A 15,353-nucleotide genomic window follows, 5' to 3' on the forward strand; every position below is an offset into this window, starting at 1 on the left:
TGGATCAAAAGATGATCAGAAAGTCTTTGAGCTTTGGCTCAAGTGTTGATGTTTTTTAAATCATTTGTAATTTTTCAACCAATTATCCAATAAACTTAAACCAACTGATTCTGACTTTCACAATATTACTTTGCACTGATACGCCATACTTTACTAATGTACCACAGTTAGTTTGCATCAGAATCCAATGGATTCATGTTAATCGCGTAAACAACCGAAGAGTTACGATAGTTCAAAGGACATGTCGAGGTGTTACAAGTGTTAGCATGTGAAGACACAACACACAATCAGCAAATGTTATCAACTCCACACACAACACACAGTTTGAGAAAAATTTAAATGGTCAACTTTATTTCTCTCTTCATCTTTTCCTGTTTCGTAAACCAGAGGTTTTGCCTGTGACTATTTTTGACTTTTGGCTCATAAATACAAAGTAAAGAGTGTTTTGATTATGTAAAACTATAAGACATGGAGAAACAAGAGGGAACACCCCTCAATGTATAGATTTAAATGTTCATTTCCTGTTGTTAAAACATGTAAATGTGTCTCACAGGTTAGAAGCTAAAACCATTTTAAAAGATGCAAACACAACGCTAAATCCCCAAAAGCTCTGGCGTCGTTTTTACACAACGATGTTTGATCTGACAATGCCAGTGTGACACACAACTGTTTACGGAGAAGACAAAACAGCCAGTCCTTGATCAGGAGGAAACCCGACATAATGGGAGGCGAAAGGCAGCACAACAAAGGCACTGCAAACAGCAACGACCAGCTGAGACCTTTCCTCAGGATATAATGGCCTCCCCCATTATCACAGAAACATATAGTTAAATAATGGTCAAGTTGCAAATAAATGTGTTGTCTGGGAGAAGAAGGAAAGCTGCAGGGCGTATGACAGGGCTGTCTGCTTGCTCCACAAAATTGCTGTCTAAAAAGGATTGACTTTTCCCCTTATATCATATAATGCCTCCTATTATTACATGACACCATTGACACTGAAGTAAAGCAAAGACAGACAATAAAACCATGAAACATTCAATTAAATTATTCAAATTAAGCTACAAGCATCGGAGGATGAAGCAGCTGAAAAAATGCCAACATGAACTGAAATTAAAAAGTATTGAATGAAGAGCTGCATGAGCCTCTTATTGACACCTTGTCTGGCTTCTTCTCTAATTAGCAGCCTGCAGATCACACAGCGGCGGCGGCGGTGGCGGCGGCGGCAGCATCACACCTGCCTGCTGGAGGTGAGCCGCTCGTTCCTTTAATTGAGTCCAAGTTTGACATCAAAATACATTTAAAGTGGTAATTTTAATTATCTCGTTAGCTTAAAGTTGTCACTTATGTAGATATGTTCTCTTTAAAGGGGTAATATAAAACTGAAGTGTTCATTTTTACCTCAATGCTGACCGTGAGTCTGTACGAAATTATTTCTGACCTAAAGCTGCTCGTGTAACTTTGTCTCTTCATGAACAGCTGTCGTAACTTACCCCATGACAATTTTTTTAATAAAAAAAATATGATTATGGAGTGTTTAACCAAAATCCCACAACCTAAATGTCTTAAAAAGCCATTTTTCATGTCGATCTGAAGCCTCCGATTCCAAAATCTCCTCTGAGGGGGCGTGGCTTTTGGTGCTCCACCCCTTACCCCCGCATCTGGCTATGATAGCTCTGTAATATCTTCATGAAAATGTCCATCAATCTGGGTAATGTCCAGCCGTATGGTTCTGATCCGGATGTCAGCTGGACGAGGAAGTGAAGATCTTCATGGACAGAACTTCCTCCAAAATCCTGATTCTTTCTCCTTCCAGTTCACCAAAGACTCTTTTAGCTAATTCTCCAATGTTTATTGACTGTGATCAATACATTCAATCATTGGTTTCTCCAACACATTCTTACTCCAAAGTCATCACTTTTGGATGTTTTGGGTGTCCCCAACTCTGTTTTTTTTTTTACATTATGGCTGTTTGTAAAACCAAGGAGCTGTAACCCTCAGGATTCTGTACTGGATTCCATATCGGATGTGCACTGGTCCTCAGGGCGTGTCCAGAACCAGCACCCTAACCTTAACCTGGTACTGGTTCGCATCAAATACTGTGTCTGGTCCTGGTTCAGGTACGGTACAACATCTGGCCGCTGTCCAGTTAGGGTTAGGTGTACCAGCATCAGGTTTGGCTACAGGTGCGCTTTGTGTCGCAGCACTGGAGCAGTTCTGGTTCACGGCCTTGAGGTTAGGGACCCGTGATTCAATGGGAGCAACTAGCACGTCAAAAAATGACGAGTTGGTGACACTCAAAATGTCCCAAAATGACGCTGAGAGTTCCTTGACCAAAGTGTTGGTTTCTCAGAGCAGAATCCCTGGTTAAATCAAGGGTCCACAACCCTCGGGTTGTGGTACCGGATGCGCACTGGTCCTCGGGTTGCGTCTAGAACCAGTACCCTAACCTTAGCCTGGTACTTGTTCACGTTAGCCTGGTACTTGTTCACGTCCGGTTAGGGTTACAGTACCAGGTTTGGGTACCTGTGTGCTTTACATCCCGATACTGGACCAGTTCTGGTTTGTTGCCTGGAGGTTAGGAACCTGTGATTTAATGGGAGTGGCCACATCAAGAAGCTCCGTGGAGTCTGGTGAAGATTTTCCAGCATTCTCAGCTCTTCTGCTGTAAGTATTGGATGAAACTCACACAAAAACTCTAAAAGCAGGATTTTCATCACTTTCAAACTTACATGTTTTTCTCTTGGCTGCTGGAGCTCTAATTTTCTCACAGTTTAAAGATCAAATGTCAACTGTTATTCTATTTTTGCTGTAACCTTTACACCCTACCTTGTCACGGCTGAGAGCCTTTTTCTGAGCTTTCTAGAGAACGGATCCCGTCGCCTTTCTGCAGCTACACGCTGACCAACTGACCAGCTCAGATTCACCCACACTCAACAAACTATAAATATTCATACTTTTGCCTCACGCTCATCACTGTAAAGGGCAAAGTACATATTGGTGGTGAATTATATATCAATTGAAAAGGTCATCTACCTCAACACCAATCTCTCTATGAGTTATGGGACACAAGATTACATGAACTCCGTTTCTGTCAATGCATCTCTGCGGTAAACTTGCACATTAGTTGGATGTTTCATTAGCAAGTTTTTGACATATACTTTTAGAAGACATTTCATGGTTTCCCTTCTTGTCTAAAGAGCCTTGTTGAGGCGAATCCCCATCCATCCCTCTCCATGTCAGCCCTGGTGTCTGTGTCCTGCCTGTCTCTGCAGTAATCTCTCCCCAGGATACGTCTTGTTCTCGCCTCCCTTTGACAAGACATTGATTAACAACATGGATATGTCTGACAATTGTTGTGGAACTACACACCCGCGTACTCGCACTGTGCAACGGGACACAGAATGTAAAATGACAAAAGTCCTCGGGTAAAAGTAATGTTACTTCAAAATTCTATAGCTAAGGAGAAAAATAGATTTTCATCCTAAAAATTACTGAAGAAATTCTAAAATTTAAAATCAGACAAAAAAAAAATTTATAAAATTGTGTGAATTTTTGAATTTCTAGATGTTGAAATGAAATTATAAGTGAATGAAAAGTAAAATTCCCTTATTTATTTATGTTTTTAGCAAACAATGAGACTTGATATGCAGTTTGGAAACATGATGATGGATTTTTGCCAAGATGTGATACACTGATCACCTCAAATCCATGATATCAATGTTTCCTCTCGTAAAAGACCCATTCTAACCAAAGTGGGTTTTTGGTGATTTTAACATGTTCTTGTAGCACTTTTATCATGATAAATTTAAGATTAAAACTGCATTTCTGTATGTAAATCGTGATAGATCAGGAGCCGATTAAAAAAGATGAGATTTGTGATGCAACAACTGTGATGGTGGACCAAAGTCTCCGTGTACCGCTCCATTCTGATTAGTGCTGCCACTAACGATTATTTTAATCGTCGACTAATCACTGATTATTTTTTCGGATTAGTCGACTAATCGGGTCATGCGGTAACTGGATGTAAAACACACATCTAAACCATCATTAGCTTTAAACTAACTAAAAATTAGATATATAGCATTGCCTGTGATGATGTTAGTGTGAATGCTGTAAGCTGAATTTGGCCGCTAAAGAAGCTAGTGCTGATAGCTGAAGATGCTGAAATTGATAGCTAAAACCGCTGAAGCTGATAGCTGAAAACGCTGAAGCTAATAGCTGAAAACGTTGAAGCTGATAGCCAGCTATAATATTAGTTAAATGCTAAATCAGCCTAAAAAGCTGAAAACAACCTAAATTAGCCAAAACAGCTAGCATTTAGCTGAAATATTAGCCAAACTCCAAAATAGCCTTAAAAAACTTTAAAAAATGCTAAAATAGTCCAAAAAGCAAGCTCTGCTTTTTTATCCTAGCGTCTCCGACTGTTTTGGTATTTACTAAGGATTTCTAGGCTATCTCAGGGTTTAGCTAAATGGTAAAATAGCGTATACTTGTATTGCGGTTTCTATGCTCCTTCGAGGGCCCAAAGCGCCTCACAGTCACAGACCCATTCACCCATTCACACATTGACACACACTGGTGGTAGCACCGCTGCCGAACACTGGCGCCAACTTTCCACCAGAGACAATTTGGGGTTCAGTGTCTTGCTGAAGGACACTTCGACACATGGGTGGGCATCGAACCCGCAATCTTCAGAGTCAGGAGTCGACCACCCTACCGCTGCACCATGGCCGCCCCCTAATATTTTAGCCACGGGCTAACTGTTTTGGCTAATTTAGAATTTTTTTCCGTTTTTTAGGCTAATTTGGCATTTTGCTGATATTTTAGCGAGCTATCTGCTTTTGCATTTTCTGGTATCAACTTCAGCGTTTTCAGCTATTGGTATCAGCATTTTTAGTAATCAATCTCAGTATCTTCAGTTCCACTGACAGCATTCACTCTAGCATTATTGCAGGTAATGCTCTATATTTAGTGTAAAAAAAAAAATCTGTATTATTTTTCTTCATGAGGATTACGGAAATTAATTATTTTAAATTTGTCTATGTCTGTCTGTGATTGCTGCACTTTTTTCTGTTAGCCTACAGACCAACTACGACCCCCCATCAGAGAAGAAAACAGTTATGTGGCCCTCCCAAGAAAACGTTTGGGGACCCCTGACATTGAGCATTTGGGCTTTTTTTTCATGTGTTCAGGATCTAATCTGCAGCATCTTTGTTTTCTTGGAGTAGTACTGCAGATTTAAAAAGATCTTTAGAGTTCTGCTGATCTTACAGTTGATGTGTTTTGTACTCACAAATTACACGTCTAGGTTAACCCTTGATACATTTACACATTTCAGACAATAAAATTAAAGAAAATGTATTTCTATCTGGTCTGTTTTTGTTTAAAAACTGGATTTTGTCATCAAATGTACCTAGTAAACATTGTGATTAATCATGATTTTTTTAATTGTTTTACAGCCTTGATTAAAAATAAAAGTTCCAAATGTACAGTTTTTCTTGTGAATTTCATATTGCGATTATTTACAGATAATAATTGGTCAGAAAATACTGTAACAAAAAAAAAAGCGATTAATTTTTTTAACCGATTTCTCGCCCTACTCAAAAGACAGTTTGGCTAAAAACAGCAGAAACATAATTAAAATACTACAGTGAATGATTTTGAAATAAATAAAAGTATAGTTGCTGTAGGAGTTTAAAATAAAACAGTTTCAGCTAAAATGATTTTATTTGTTCCATTTAAATGTCTTATCCTTCCACATCACTGCTGCTTTGTAAAAATTAAAAGTAGGAAGTTTTTTATCTGACTCTGGGATATCAATCCTTAAAAAGCACATTTATAATAAATGTTATTGCTAATGTGCTGATATTGTGCTGCTATAATCCAAGTTGTAGTACTTTGGTCGGACTCATCAGCAGAAGTCTTTATACTGATACCAGTGACGTCTCGATGGTCAGTGACTCATGAGCTGCTTTTGACTGTTGGCTTGACTCGCTTCCTCTAAGTCTTCCACACGTTTTACTGCTACTGATCTGTTTTTATTTATAATCTCAGTAATACATATATCTGTCACAGCAGTTTTTAAAGTATTTCACTGACAGCCTGTAACTTGATCATAAAGAATCTTTACTTTTCCATTCATGGAAATAAGTGAAGTGAAATGAAGTGTGGAGGCCGACCGGCTCTGAATTGGGTTAAATAATTCATTTGATGGAAGAGATAATTAATGGAGAAGGAGTCAATAGACAGTGTGGATAGGAGAAGTGTAAATTGTGTTTGTGTGCGTGCATGTGCGTGCGTGCACGTGTGTAAAGAAGGGCACAGGTGAAGGGGAGAGGATCTCATCTAAAGCCTATGAAAGATTTAGCAGCATGGAAGACGGGAATGACAATGTCAGTGAAGGCATGCAAAAAAACCCAAGACCCCCAATTATATCTGGCATTTAACAGCCTGTTCCCTTTGCTCCGCGCCTCATGCACGTCCTGTCAAATCAATAACTGGGGAATAACTATCTTTATGGACTTGATCGCTCACTGGATTCAGATATATTATTTTTGGAAGCCATTAGATCAAAAAATAATAATAATTAACATAAAACTTGACATTTGCAGCCGACGCTACTTCAAGGTTAAAATTATAGGCAAACTGTATTAATATTCTCATTTTTATCTCTATATTTTATCTTCTTCATAGGCCTCTACATGCAGATTCATATTTTATGTTTTATCATTTCAATCGTTACTAGAACTGTTGATTAGGTCCAAATGTTTGGCATGTTTTTTATTGTCTGCAATACCTTTGGAGATATCATCGTACAAGTATATAAATGAAGATGATTTATCACAGATTTAATACCTGAAGGGGCTCTGCTTACATCTGAAGTTCTCATGCTGAGAGAAAGATGGTTTGGTGTCAATAAATTAGTTTTTAATTGGAAAAGATTAAATGGATATTTCTGAACAAGCAATTATGATGGAAGTAGAAAAATTAAAATTGATCAAAATAATTTTTTTAGGAGTTGTACGTGATAATAAATTTACTTGGAAATCCAGAATTGATTATATAATCAGGAAAATAGGCAAAAACATTAGTATTTTATATAAACATTCTTGATAAAGATGCCCTAAATATATATATTATATAATTCTTTAAATGCCCGCTATCTTTTTTATTGCAATGAAGTGCGGGGAAAAAGTTATGAGAATTATAAATTATACAGAACCAAGAGACCACGATCTCTTTTTTAAATCTAACGCTCTTAAATCCTTGTAAAGTTAAATACACTGTTGACTATGTGGAAGCCCAGAAACAGATTCCAGGTTCCAGTTTAGGGACATTTAAGGAGACTTTTATGGACCGCCTGTACAGACTTCATTAAGTCAAAAGGTTTTGTGTTGGTAGGAATTAAAGAGTGGGATTCTGTGACGACTGAAATGAAAATCAGAAATAATTTCATTATTAAAAAGATATCATTTGAAAATGATAAGTTGTGTTAGAAAGATAATTCTGTAGATGCATGTGACCTGATGCAACATTGTGTTCAACAGTCTCTGGGTTATCTTGTTGTTGGTGTTATTCAGCGATGCTGCAGGAACCTGTTCTGAAGACGTGTGTGGAGTCTTCAGGTGCTGGATGAGGTTTCCTCCTTGGACTTCACTGTTTGTCAGCAAATCTTAAAGTTCCACTCCGATCATCTTTTGATCTATTTTCAAAGCGTTTCCAGTGGTCTTCATTATGATTTTAGTTTTTAATCAATTTTTTTTAAACTGTAGTTTCTGAGGACATAATTTCTGCAGAGTGGCAGGAGTTCATCAGAAATTCACCTCAGGAAGTGGATGCAACAAAATGGAGCAAAGCAGGGAATTTGTGGCCCACCCATCGCTCCTGATTCACAACGATTTGAACATAGAAATACTCAGAAATGTATTTTTAATCTTAGTTTTCTTCATATTTGTCCTCCAACATCAGGAAATGTGGTAAAAACACCAAAACCTCAGTTATCACTGGAACGGGCCTTTAAACACGTGTACCAAAGACTGTATCTGAGAACTGGAGCGAGCGAGTGTGACGTCACTCAGAAAATGGTTCCAGTCAATTCAGTCACCACTTTTCCCCATCACTGAGGCCGCCATGTTGAATCCAGACTTTGTGAGACCGAGTCATCGTTTCTATGTCGACCACTCCGACCAATCAGCTTGTTGGGAGTCCACAACTCCACCACTTGAAAGGGGCTACACTGTCATTCAACCTGTCAATCAAGGTGGGGGAGGGGGCTGGTCAGGTAGTAAAGAAAAAAATGTTTTAAAAAAAAATGAGGATTATCAAGAAGATATTAAAAAAATATCAGAGATAATAAGTTTTCTTTTTCTGTCCCCTTTCATTTTCACTAAACTCTAGAAAATATTAAGTAATTTATTGTTGTGTGCTATGAAAATGAAATTAATAAATAAATTATCCACTTTTTTTTTTAATTCCCAGTGTTTTGGGCTCCAACAGCAGGAAAACTGTTTTGATAAATTATTTTGACAAACCCACAGAGAAGAACAAACTGAAACTTCATTATGATGTCATAATTGTACTTGTTAATATTAGCCGCCAAATTCACCTGAACAGATCGTTTATTAGATTGATTCAACACTGGAGTGTCTTTTCATGTATCAGCTGCATGAATACTTTTCTTTGTCTGTATTTTAAATGTGTGGAGAAAATGTTGGAAATCTTAAAGCATCTTAAAGCAAATATTACGTAAAAGTATGTGAAATACAAATACTTTTTAAGAGGTGCTTCACTTTTTAATCTGTATAAATTAAAGATGACGTGTGGCTTTCATCCACTCCTTTAAATTGTGAGGAAACAAACTATATATTTTTAAATAAGTCATTCCTTTTCTGTAACTTTATATAGTTTGTTTTTTTCTTTTATGGAGTAGATTTAATCTGAGTTGTTTTTGGTTCTTGACTTTAGAATGGATTCTATAATTATAGAAGTATCCTGGTCATTTTACTGAGCTCATATATTGGCAGAAACTTCTGGCATTAATATGTTTTATGAAAATTAAGAACAAAAATAAGCAAAATGAATTATTTTCATGCAAAGATGCTTGTGTTCTATTGTCTGAAGCGTTGAGAAACCGTTTTTAGAAAACGCGTGTAATGCTTCCTCTCAACCAAGATAGATCAGAAAAGTATTTTATCACACGACCTGAAGCTAGAACCAAACGTATCTCTGGTACAGGACTGGAGAAATGAAGAATCCCACGGTGCAAACTTTACAATCAAATTCCTTTTTCCTTCTCTTAGCAGCACGTCTGTTAAAATATCTGAAAATGTGGAATTAGTAAAGCATCTAATTGGAGGAGCGAGCGCAGTGGTGGTCTGCTCTCGTCACTTTGCTGTCAGCTCACGCACTTTGAAAATTAAGAGTAAAGAAAGAGAGCTTCCAACCAAACCTCTGTAACAAAGCCAAGCATGTGTTTTTCTACTTGGTAGTCTCTGCAATCCCCAGGACATCAGTCGTCTGTCAGAATCGGAGCTCCTCCGCTGACTGAAGCCTCACTTCTTCAAGCTTGTCACCGTTCTCCAGATGGAAGAGGTTTTTTTAATATCAGTTTTGCTTGTTTGTTTATTACTGGTAAAGTCAGAGTCCCTCAGAAGGCGATAGCCAGCTGTTGCATGTTGGCTTTGCTCCACAGAGACGAGGACGGTTGTTATCCTCCTGATCGCTCCACTGTTTCCGCCTTTCTCCACGTACCAGGAGGAGAAATAAATCACTTTTCATTCCAATAACTAGTTTTCTCTCCTCGTATTCTGCTTTTATTTTTTTAAAGATGCAAAACCAAACCACATTTCTATTCTTTGCAACAAAAAATGTTGAAATAGTTCATTCTTGTTATTCATTGTACTGTCAGTTTGATTCTGTTATTGAGCATTTATTAGCGCAGGAGACTGCAACCTTCAAAACTTACAGTCATTTGAGTCGATTTCTCACTGACCAAATCCCAACTGGAGCCACAAAGTCTCACCACACTCTTAGGAAATACAAGACGCTGATTTTATTGTGTGATTGCTTAGTAAGCATTCACACTACAGTGATTCTCCTGCTGCTTTCTGTACGTTTTTTAACAAACTCAGCAATCTTGGTATCAAACATTCAGCTCGTTCACGACATTACTGCTGGTATTTTTGGTATTCATAAACTTTATGGTTTTTAAATATTAAGCAAAATATGCCACATAGGAAATGAGTACAAAAGTCTTCAAATTTCATCATTTTAAGTAGATTATCAACAAGTCTTCAAATATATTAATGGACTATGTTTTTTTAATGGACTGTAAGTTTCAAAAAGTTTGGAGTTTAGCTAATATTTTAGCAACATGCTAACGTTTTGGCTAATGTGTTATCTACTGGGGACTTTATAGGCTGGTTTAGAGTTTAGCTTCTATTTTAGCAACATGCTAACGTTTTTTTCAAATTTGTTATCTACTGAGGATTTTAGGCTAATTTAGTTATCTTCTATTTTAGCAACAGGCTAACAATTTTTGACTAGTTTACTGAGGAATTTTAGGCTATTTCTGAGTTTAGCTAGTATTTAAGCTATATTTTTTTGTCTGATGTGTTATCTACTGGGTTTTTTTTTTATCCTAATTTGGAGTTTAGCTAATATTTTAAGCAACATGCTAATGTTTTTGCCTAATAATTTATCTAAAGAGGTTTGTAAAGCTAATTCAGAGTTTAGCTTCTATTTTAGCAACAGGCTAGCAATTTCTTTTACAAATTTATTGAGGAATTTTAGGCTATTATGGAGTTTAGCTCATATTTAAGCAACAAGTTAGCTGTTTTGGCTAATTTGGAAATCAGCTCAAATTTAAGCAAAATACTGAATTTTTTTTTTTCAAAATTGGCATGTTTTAGGGATTTTTAAGCAGTTTACTACACTTTTTTTTTTTTAGAAATGTAGGTCTGCTTTAGCACTTTTTCGTAGTTCTTTAACAAAATTTCTAGTCTTTACGGAAATTTAACATTTTGGAAATATCTTTTGAATTTTCAGCAAAAAGCTTCACACTAGTATTATCGCAGATAATGCAACTTTTCTAGTTTGTTATTGTTACTATTATGATAGAAATAAATTAACTTTTTTTTACATAAATAAAACATAAAGGGAATATTGACTTTTTCCAAATTAAAAAACAGTTGAAAACTTTTAACATAGGTTCAAAAGACGTCCATTCAAAATAAAATACATTTTAAGTCACATAGGATCGTCCCAATGCAGCAAATGTAGTAGAATAATTAAATTTTAAGTTTATTTGACCAGTTGTGGTGCATCTCATCTAGAAATTTGTAAATATGACAAACTAAACTTAAAACAGAGTTAACTAAATGACCCAATTTTTTTAGCCTGTTAAACACACTTTAAATCCTTGAACTTGTTTAAAAATAGAAAATCTGCCTAATAGTCTGGCACTACTTAATTCTGGTTTACTGACCTTCAATTTATACACAGCGTCTAAAATCTGTCAAAAACGTATTTAGTCTGACTTGTAATACAATCTGTTCTTCAAGTGTTTATGAATCTGTTGAGTAAAGCTCAGTTTTTTTCTACCTTTGTACTTCCTTTTTACTTTATAATTACTTTTGAAGATAAAAATCTTTGATGTTTTTAGCAGAGAGCCACATTGGAGGGGTGGAAGAGCCACTCGTGTCTCTGGAGCTGCAGGTTGCAGACCTCAGTGTCAGTGATTGACCTCGTCTGCAGAACACAACGTTCTCACTCACCTGACCGTTCTTCTTCAGGTCCGCCCACATGCTCGTCCCGTCGCCCCCTCTCATCAGGACATGGTAGGTGAAGTAGTAGATACCGGGCAGAGGACAGGTAAACTTGCCAGTGCTCGGCTCGTAATAGTTCCCTACGTTGGTCACCACGTCGTCAAACTTCAGAATCTCGTTTCCTTCGTGCTGCTTCCGCAGGCCGGCGTAAAAAGCGATTTTTGGGGTGTAATGAGAGGATCCATAGCCACCCGGTCCGGGCCCTGGTGGGCCGGGAGGCCCGGGCTTACCCGGCTCTCCTGGAGGTCCTTTAGGACCCGGAGGACCGGGAAGTCCAGGACTCCCCCTGAAGCCCTGCTTGCCTCTGCGGTTGGAGAGCTCGGGGGGTTGGGGAGAGACGGCCGTCAGCTCCCCCTGAGACGGGGTGAAGGTGTCGCACACCATCTTACAGCTCCCCAGCATTTCATAATGGGTGCCCCCACCTCCGGACCCTCCCCCTTTGGTGGTGTGGACTAAAAGGGGGATGGCCACCAGCAGGACCAGGACCATGGCCACACCAACCCCAGCCCCGATGACTCGCTTCTTGCGGCTGAGTCTGGAGGCAGCCAGCGTGAGGAAGTCCTCCTCCCCCTTCGCTGGAATGGTTGTGCCAGCCAGGCTGACCTCCGGGCGGGAAATTATTTCAAGGGAAAAAAGGAAAATGAGGGACTGGAGGAGCAAGTTTGAGGAATTTAGTCTGTCTTAACAATTAACTAGTATATTTGTTTCCATTTCTTGGTGCTCAACAGACGAGTGCATCCGTTTCCTCCAGGTGAGAGTCGGACAACTTTAACCTGAGCTAAAGACAGAGAAAAATCTAACTAGATTAATATTATAGATACTTTGGGGGAAAAATAGTAAATAGTTGGTTTTGTCTTTGTGATCCAGCTCGGCGGTTGCAGACGCTCCAATGAATATCCGTTAGCTGCTCAGGCAGAGACTTGTCAGGTGGGGTCTACAGTATTCCCGCTGGAGTTCATCTCACCCACCACATACAAGGAAGGGCACTTTACTCCTCTGTCCAGGAAGGAGGAAAGAAGAGCAGAAAATTCGTATGTATTTAGCACAATCGAACTTGTAACAATGAAATACAAAGGATGCAATTGTACACGGGTTAAATAAATACAATGAATGTACAGAGAGTGGAAGAAGCTTTAAGAGACCACCCCGGATAAAAGATGGAAGAAAACAAAATCTAAATAGAAAACACGTATTCTCTTGGGCTTTTTGGTGAAAATAGAAAATTATTTTAATGATCTAAAATGATAAACAATTCTTAATGATTAAAGGAGATTTAGAAAATATATTTAAATGTAAAATGTGTGGTTTTAAAGGAAGCAGGTATTCATCAAATACACAGATTTCATCATTTTGTAAATAAATGTAAGCTAAACAGCAAATAGACACAATAGGATATAAAAACAATAACTTTTAATTTATTAATAACATATTTTAATGTACAATTTAATGTGTGATTTAATTAAAGAAATAATTTTACTATTAACAATATTTGCAAGTAGTCATAATTTAATTTATAACCTAAATGTTATAAATAATTTTAAAGTGTTTTAGACGAAAAAAATAATTTTAATTGATCAACTGCAATTTTTGAACATCATGATTTAAATTAAAACAAGAAGAAATCAATGTGACTCAAAATCTATAATATAAAAAATAAAAATTTGAGTTTTAAAAAGTTTTTATTCTTTTTTTTTTCTTACCAGGACTTTATCCGGATTCTTTCTGTCTCCGTGTCCGAGGGAAACGCCGCCGCCGGTCCGCGCGCGCGGCGCCTTCACGGACGCACCGCGGGAAGTTACGCTTCGGTCCAAATCAGATCCACAGAACCAGAATCAGCCCGACCGGCCACACGAAACTTCCAACATCCGGTCCAGGAGTCCCTCGCGCCGGTCAGACCTCCGCGTGCAGAAACGACAAAAGCCGCGAAAACACGGAAATCAGAACAAAGATCAGTCAGATCTTCACATCATGGAGAGAGTTAAAAAAACATAAATCAGAGGAGTTGAGATGTTCTGGCGGGTGAAACGGCGGCGCGCTGACACTTTATTTGCTGAGCAACAGTTCACTCACTTGTTGTGTTTTCCGTCCTCCTTCTTCCCTCTCCGCAGCATCAGCCTCCTCCCGCCTCCTCCATCCATCCATCCATCCATCCTGCGCGCGCGCACACACCGCTCATCCACTCTGACCTTTTCACAAATCAAATGGCTACATCTCAGCAATGCTTTAATCCAATTAAGCCGTTTCCTTTGAAATATTAGCTATTTATTTGTGCCACAGTGAAACTAAACAGGAAAAAGGAAGAAAAGCTCAGAAGCAGCTAAAATATCATAATTCTTTTGGCTCTTTTGGCATCTACTGCGTTTTGAGCTGTTTAGGAGTTCAACTTCAGCGTTTTTAGCTAATAGCTTCAGTGTTTTCAGCTTCAGTTTCTTCAGCTATCAACTTTATCATTTTTTAGCTATTGGTTTCAGCATTTTTAGCTATCAACTTCAGCATTATAGCTATCAGCTTCAGCATTTTCAGCTATCAATTTCAGCAATTTCAACTATCAACTTAAGCGTTTTTAAATTTTAGCATTTTTAGCTATCAACTTCAGAATTTTTAGCTATCAGCTTCAGCATTTTTAGCTATCAGCTTCAGCATTTACAGCTATCAATTTCAGCAATTTCAACTATCAACTTCAGTGTTTTTAAGTTTTAGCATTTTTAGCTATCAACTTCAGCGTTTTTAGCTAATAGCTTCAGTGTTTTCAGCTTCAGTTTCTTCAGCTATCAACTTTATCATTTTTTAGCTATTGGCTTCAGTGTTTTCAGCTATCAACTTCAGTTTTTTAAGTTTTAGCATTTTTAGCTATCAACTTCAGCATTTTTAGCTATCAGCTTCAGCATTTTCAGCTATCAACTTCAGCATTTTTAGCTATCAGCTTCGGCATTTTCAGCTATCAGCTTCAGCATTTTTAGCTGTCAGCTTCAGCGTTTTCATCTATCAATTTCAGCAATTTCAACTATCAACTTCAGCGTTTTTAAGTTTTAGCATTTTTAGCTATCAACTTCAGCGTTTTTAGCTAATAGCTTCAGTGTTTTCAGCTTCAGTTTCTTCAGCTATCTTTAACTTTATCATTTTTTAGCTATTGGTTTCAGTGTTTTCAGCTATCAACTTCAGTTTTTTAAGTTTTAGCATTTTTAGCTATCAACTTCAGCATTTTTAGCTATCAGCTTCAGCATTTTTAGCTATCAGCTTCAGCGTTTTCAGCTATCAATTTCAGCAATTTCAACTATCAACTTCAGCGTTTTTAAGTTTTAGCATTTTTAGCTATCAACTTCAGCATTTTTAGCTATCAGCTTCAGTGTTTTTAGCTAATAGCTTCAACATTTTCAGCTAATAGCTTCAGTGTTTTCAGCTTCAGTTTCTTCAGCTATCAACTTTATCATTTTTTAGCTATTGGTTTCAGTGTTTTCAGCTATCAACTTCAGTTTTTTAAGTTTTAGCATTTTTAGCTATCAACTTCAGCATTTTTAGCTATCAGCT

At 37.7% G+C, this 15,353-nt stretch overlaps 1 protein-coding gene and 1 long non-coding RNA gene across 2 annotated transcripts in view; one reads left to right on the forward strand and one right to left on the reverse strand.

Annotated features, from left to right (window-relative positions):
• The window catches only part of LOC112145557, a 26,144-nt gene extending 21,021 nt beyond the window's left edge, over positions 1 to 5,123 (forward strand). Inside the window, exons 3-4 of the long non-coding RNA XR_002919095.2 lie at positions 1,181 to 1,247; positions 5,078 to 5,123. This is a non-coding gene — a long non-coding RNA (uncharacterized LOC112145557). The remainder of the gene's footprint in view (positions 1 to 1,180; positions 1,248 to 5,077) is intronic.
• LOC112145556 (complement C1q-like protein 4) overlaps positions 1 to 13,954 on the reverse strand; it is a 28,220-nt gene extending 14,266 nt beyond the window's left edge. Inside the window, exons 1-3 of the mRNA XM_024270859.2 lie at positions 13,896 to 13,954; positions 13,526 to 13,721; positions 11,775 to 12,821 (exon numbers count right to left, since the gene is read on the reverse strand). Of these exons, the coding sequence (XP_024126627.1) occupies positions 11,775 to 12,314 (540 nt within the window). The 5' untranslated portion in view covers positions 12,315 to 12,821; positions 13,526 to 13,721; positions 13,896 to 13,954. The remainder of the gene's footprint in view (positions 1 to 11,774; positions 12,822 to 13,525; positions 13,722 to 13,895) is intronic.
• Positions 13,955 to 15,353: the final 1,399 nt, after the last annotated feature.

This window comes from Oryzias melastigma, linkage group LG5, assembly GCF_002922805.2.
Source record: "Oryzias melastigma strain HK-1 linkage group LG5, ASM292280v2, whole genome shotgun sequence".
Classification (NCBI taxonomy): domain Eukaryota; kingdom Metazoa; phylum Chordata; class Actinopteri; order Beloniformes; family Adrianichthyidae; genus Oryzias; species Oryzias melastigma.